This window comes from Scomber scombrus, chromosome 11, assembly GCF_963691925.1.
Source record: "Scomber scombrus chromosome 11, fScoSco1.1, whole genome shotgun sequence".
NCBI lineage: Eukaryota > Metazoa > Chordata > Actinopteri > Scombriformes > Scombridae > Scomber > Scomber scombrus.
In genome coordinates, this window is record NC_084980.1 from 28,417,030 (window position 1) to 28,423,970 (window position 6,941).

General features: G+C 37.2%; 1 protein-coding gene across 1 annotated transcript; it reads left to right on the plus strand.

The window, feature by feature from the left end:
* Nucleotides 1-309: 309 nt before the first annotated feature.
* LOC133990098 (GTPase IMAP family member 8-like) lies at nucleotides 310-6,153 on the plus strand. Its single transcript, XM_062428275.1, has 3 exons — nucleotides 310-411; nucleotides 717-810; nucleotides 4,439-6,153. The coding sequence occupies exons 1-3, from the start codon at nucleotides 310-312 to the stop codon at nucleotides 6,151-6,153; spliced, it is 1,911 nt and encodes a 636-aa protein (XP_062284259.1).
* Nucleotides 6,154-6,941: the final 788 nt, after the last annotated feature.

The following is a 6,941-nucleotide window of genomic DNA, read 5'->3' on the forward strand; positions in this document are numbered from 1 at the left end:
ACAAATTGCCTAAAATTATGACTAGCAGCAAAAAAGGACTACTACAATACATGGAGGATATTAAATGTAATTAATGAAACTGGGATGGCGGGATACCATTTCCTGACAAAGAACAGAGGTATTTATTGTATTTTATTTAGTTTATTATCTGGATTGGTCCTGACAAGAGATATGTTTAATAGTCAAAGTAAGAGCATTTCCACAAGCACAATGCGAAGGGAACTCAAGGGATTGGGACTGAACAGCTGTGTAGCCTTAAGAAAACCACTAATCATTGAGGCTAATCGGAAAAAAAGGCTTCAATTTGCTATGGATATTTGCCATAAAGATTGGACTCTGGAGCAATTGAAGAAGGTCATGTGGTCTGATGAGTCCAGATTTACCCTGTTCCAGAGTGATGGGCGCATCAGGGTAAGAAGAGAGGCAGATGAAGTGATGCACCCATCATGCCTAGTGCCTACTGTACAAGCCTGTGGGGGCAGTGCTATGATCTGGGGTTGCGGCAGTTGGTCAGGTCTAGGTTCAGCAACATTATGAAAGAATGAGGTCAGCTGACTACCTGAATATACTGAATGACCAGATTATTCCATCAATGGATTTTTTCTACTCTGATGGCACAGGCATATTTTAAGAAGACAATGCCAGGATTCATCAGGCTCAATTTGTGAAAGAGTGAGCATGAGACATCATTTTCACACATGGATTGGCCACCACAGAGTCCAGACCTTAACCCCATTGAGAATCTTTGGGATGTGCTGGAGAAGGCTTTGCGCAGTGGTCCGACTCTCCCATCATCAATACAAGATCTTGGTGAAAAATGAATGCAACAATCAATCAATCAATCTTTATTTGTATAGTGCTGAATCACAACAAAGTCATCTCAAGGCACTTTACACATAGAGCAGGTTCTAAACCGTACTCTTCAAGTTTAATTTTAAAGAGACCCAACATTCCCACATGAGCAAGTATTTGGTGACAGTGGCAAGAAAAACCATCTGCCTCAACCGGTTGGGGTAGAGAGGAGAGAAAGGAAGGATAGGAGAGAAAAGCACATTGAAAATAAACATTGAAGCTAGTAGGTCCGGGACTGGATGTGGGTTATTGAATGCGTTAGTAGTATGTTAATGGATATAGATTGATTGATAGAGAGAGAGAGAAAGAGGAGGAGAGAGGAGCTCAGTGCATCATGGGAGTCACTGGATGGAAATAAATCTTGTGACATTGCAGAAGCTTATCGAAACAATGTCACAGCGAATGCGTGTCGTAATCAAAGCTAAAGGCGGTCCAACGAAATATTAGAGTGTGTGACCTTTTTTTTTGGTGGCGACTTTTTTTTTGGCCAGGCAGTGTATATGTGAAGTGTCCAAAATACTAAAGATTATTGTATTTGCAGATAATACAAATGTTTTTTGTTGTTGGGACAACTGGGAACAACTATTGGATAGAGTGAAAAAGGATTTGAAAAAGATAAAGAGTTGGTTTGATGCAAATAAGCCAACACTCAGTTTAAGTACAATGATATTTATAATCTTTGGTAATTGTTCAAATAATAAACTCATGATAAATGATGTAGACAGTACATTTCTGAATGACAATAGATAATACATTATGTTGAAAACCGCATCTTAATTATATTAAAATTAAAATATCAAAATCAATTACTGCTACATGTTTTTATAGCTGTCGTCATCTCATTGACAAACTACCACACTACCACACATTCATCATTGACCGTCCCTTCTTCCCTTTAACTGTCCATCACATGGTCCTTTACTTTCACCTCTCATCCCATCATCCCCTCATTGCTCAACCCTCACTCTTCACCCTTCCATCCTTAATCCCTCCATCCTTAATCCCTTCCTTTGGTCCCCCAACCAATCCATCAATCAATATCTCAGCTCTCTTCTGTTATTCTCAAATTCATGTTCTTGTTGATGTGGTCTTGGTTAGTGAAATTGCATTTGTGATAAAAACCTTGGAGGATTGTCTCTGACATGTTTATGTTCATATTTCAGAGTTCACCGCAGAGACCCTTCTGCTTTTCATCTTCACCATCTTCCCCTTAACAGCTCTTTAATCTAGTAATCTGTTAAACAGGCACGTTTCATTAAATTGATATAATATAATAAAAACTGTGAGCCTGCTTGAGGATCAGTGACATCTTTAAATCGCTTCTCAAATCTTGTTTTTTGTTATATTGTTGAGTATTTTATTCAGTTCCTCCATTTCGTATAATTTTAATTGTTAGATTTTATTACACTCCTGAAGTTTTAATCCCTGTTTAACAATGTAAAGTGTATTATTATTATTATTATTATTATTATTATTATTATTATTATTATTATTTGTATTATTATTATTATTGTTACCATCATAAATATTATATATTTATAGTATTATTGTTATTATTATTATTAGCACTAGTAGTAGGAGTAGTGGTATTGGCAATAGTATCTGAATACAATAATTGAACAAAAAGATACATCTATAAATTCATCTAATTAACCATTAAAAGCCAAACCTCTATGGCAATTACTTTTATGTTTACAATTGACAGTTTGTGTTTTTCATTTCAATAGTCAGTTTGCTTTTGTCTTCTAGTGGCTGTCAGATGAACTGCTGCAGATAAAGTTAATTAATGTTTGATCTTTCGTACTAAAAACCAACCAGGAGATCCGAAACAACATCAATTCAACATGGAAAAGACACAGAGTCGATGTGTGAGGTGGTCAATGCTCGAAATTAAACTTCAAATCTAATTTGAATTTCTTCCCTGCAGGTGTCTGTTGTGGAGTGTGACTGTTGCATGCATTGTATTCATGATGATCATCATATTTATGTGTAAGTATTATGTATAATTAGAAAGTGGCAGTTCAATCCCCAACTATTCCTGTCTCCCTGGGCAAGATTATGTACCCCAAATTGTTTGGTATTGAAAGAACATTGATTTACTGGAAAAAGTGAACCAGACTGAACATAAATTGTTTGGTAGAAGGTCTTTTAATACAACCAAAAGCTGAACAAGATTTTTTTAGGTGACCAAAATATTATAATTAACCTTTATTAACTGAAAACACACTGAAATAGAAATAGCTAAATCTATACTCCTAATCTCATCTGGGACTGTACGTAATGTACATAATCAACGTAGTCACCACAATCTGTGGCTAATATGTTTTTCTGAAGTAATACATTACTTGAGAAGTAGGGTTCCAAAAAAAAGACTTCCATACAATCAGAGTCCTTTTTCCCAATGGAGTCACCTCTGTTGGTCCTTATAAAGAAGAAGACACTTCCACATCACCTTCCTTTTTCAGACCTGGAGCTTCCATTGAGGTATTATAAGAGCTGGATATGGCACTGCTACTCAGCCTTTCAGCCAATTCCCCCCAGTGGCCACTCGTGGTATTGCGGTCCAAAAATATTTTCCTCATAGACCACCATTGTAAAAAAGATGTCTGTTGACTGGACACTTCAAACTGCAAACTAGGTCAATTATCTTTGAACTTTTGATTGATTTTTAACCATGGAAGTTTTACATTTTTAAACAGTCCTTGTGTGGAGGACCCCAAGCATAATAACTAATTGTACAATTAAAAATGTAATTAAATTAGTTATTAATTAATGAAATGCTTTATACTTTTTCAGTGACCCTTGTGGTCCTCCATAACATACATCCATGGGCTTGCCCTTTGGATAAACACACTATATAAATGGAGCTATTTAACCTGCTCAGACCACCTTTTCTCACACATGCAGACACAGTACTACTGTATTTCCATGGCTTAATTTGGTAGAGGCGGGGACACACAGTCTTCTCCAAAATCAAACACATTTTTATGTTATATTTAGTCTCTCAGTTTGCTACAGACCGACAGTTTAAATATAATCCTATAGACTATCCTATAAATCACAATTCAGCCATATTTAGACTTACTTTGTAGCAGCAAGTTTTAACTACCAAACCTTTTGTAGATAACAGATAATACACAGTAAGTCCAAACGAATCCATTGTGTTTAATACCTAGAGGAAGGACCAGTCTGTACAGTTTTCTCCAGGATCACGAACATATACAGTACATTGAAATTCCCGCATTGTACATACAGCATAAGTTGGCTGTGTTGATAAATTACTTGATACTAGAACCATAAAGACTGACAATATTTACAAAATATTAAAATAGTACAAATTATCCATTATAGTTGTTAAAAGTCTCTAAGGGCCATTTTACAATATTTGGTACCCATACTCAAAGACACCACATACTAAAAAATAAAGATGAAAAATGAATTAAAAATATTCAGCAACAAAGAGATTAAACACTCATGTACCCTAAAACTGTGTACTGTGTAGACACAACTTGAGCCTTCCCAGCCACAGTTATCCATCCCTGATGTGGACTCTATTTCGATATACATTGATTGTCCTTTTTTTCAGCCTTCAGGTCTACACCTCCCACAGTCTTCAACAATGATGAGGTGATCAGGATTGTGATGGTGGGGAAGACTGGAGTTGGAAAGAGCGCCACAGGAAACACCATTCTGGGACAAAAGTGCTTTAAATCTGGGTTCTCCCCTAAATCTTTGACACAACACTGTGAAAAGGCTGTTGGTGAGGTGGATGGACAAAGCATTGCAGTTGTTGACACTCCGGGCTGGTTTTACACCAGGAACACTAAAAAGGAAACAGTTAAAGATATTGCCCAGTGCATTTCTTATGCTTCACCTGGACCTCATATCTTCCTGGTCGTCATCAAACTGGGCAGATTCACAGAGGAAGAAAGGCAAACAGTGCAGAAAATTCAGAAAATCTTTGGTGAGAAAGCCAACAAATACAGCATGGTTCTCTTTACCCATGGTGACCAGCTCAGAGGGAAATCTATTGAGGAGTTCTTGAAGGAAAGTGAAGATCTGCAGGAACTTGTGGCCAAATATAACAACCAGTACCACGTGTTCAATAATGACGTAAAATATCCATTACAGGTCAGCGAGCTGCTCAAGAAAATCGGAAATATAAATGTGCAGAACGGAGGAAGCTACTACACCACTGAAATGTTCCAAAATGCAGAGAGAGCGATTGAAGAGGAAAAACAACAAATCTTGAAAGAGAAAGAAGAGGAACACCGCAATGAGCAGGAGGAACTGAGGAAGGAAATAGAGGAAAAGTATCAGCAACAGCTGAGTGAAGTTTGTCCTTCTTTTTTGGCCCTCAGGTGTACCCGTCCCACAATCTACAACAATGATGAGCTGATCAGGATTGTGATGGTGGGGAAAACTGGAGTTGGGAAGAGCGCCTCAGGAAACACCATTCTGGGACAAAGGTGTTTTAAATCTCAGTTCTCCCCTGAATCTTTGACTACACACTGCGAAAAGGCTGTTGGTGAGGTGAATGGACAATGGGTTGCTGTTATTGACACTCCGGGCATGTTTGACACCAGGAACACTGAAGAGAAAACAATTCAAGACATTTCCCAGAGCATTGCCTATGCTTCTCCTGGACCTCATATCTTCCTGGTCGTCATCAAACTGGGCAGATTCACAGAGGAAGAAAAGCAAACAGTGCAGAAGATTCAGGAAATCTTTGGTGAGGAAGCCAACAAATACAGCATGGTTCTCTTTACCCATGGTGACCAGCTCAAAGGGAAACCTATCGAGGAGTTCTTGAAGAACAGCAAAGATCTGCAGGAACTTGTTGCCAAATGCAACGGCCAGTATCACGTGTTCAATAAAGAGATGGAGGATCGTTCTCAGGTCAGCAAGCTGCTCGAGAAGATAAAAAAAATAAATGAACAGAATGGAGGAAGCTACTACACCACTGAAATGTTCCAAAATGCAGAGAGAGCGATTGAAGAGGAGAAACAACAAATCCTGAAAGAGAGAGAAGAGCAAAACCGCAAAGAGCAGGAGGAACTTCTAAAGATAATAGAGGAAAAGTATGAGCGACAGATGAGGGAGGAGAAGGCTGACAGAGGCAGGGGGAAAGAGTTGAGGGAAACTCATGACAGAGAAAAGGAGGAAGAAATTAAAAAAAAAAAAAAACAACAGGAAGAGCAGGCCAGACGAAAAGCTGAGGAAAGCCCCTCAATAATTCAGTGGTTAGTTAACGGTTTTGTAAAATGTGTTAAATTTGTTAAGGACTTCATGACTTTGTGAGAAATCTGTAACTCAAGCTGTTTCACTGCTGCAGTGCGATGATATATTTTTATGTGTTGAAAATTGATTTTTTTTTATTGATGATTTAGCCATTTTAGCTTTGCATAAGAATGAAAACTTAAAGTTATATAAAACATACATTAGTATTACTGGTGGTATCAACAGGTGTGATTAATTACTACAGCAAAATGGAGGCTAGTTGTTATTCCATCACATCTGATAATATGTTTAATCTTTTTACACCACTTTTTAAATGTTAAGAAACGTGAATTTTGATTCAGTTGTAATTATCACTGTTTAAGTCAGTAGAGCGTTTATCATTTTCTTCCAAAGAGCTGACATGATAGTGTAACAGAGTGATAGAAATTAATCTGTAGATGAAAACTTTGATCAGGAGTGTTTTTCTGAATGTTGATGCATGTTTGCAATATTAATAAAATCAGCTTCTTTTGTACAGATTAAAAAGTGTAAAGTGTTTATTTCAGAAATTGTATCAAAGCATCTGGAGATAATGAGAAACAATAACTGCAACAAATAAAATGACTATGAGGAAGTTGAAAAGAGTGAATGTAATATATATACATAAACGTCTTTGTTGGCATCAAAGGAGAGGGACGTGAAGAGATGGGAGGAGTCTGATAGTAATCAGATCACATGTTGCTGAGATTAAGTTTCTTCATCCACAGACAAAATGTTTTCAGATAATTCCAGGGGGTGAATTTACTTGTACAAAATTTGATTTCCTATAACCTTTCCATTGATTTTCTGTGCAAATTATAACTTTTTTA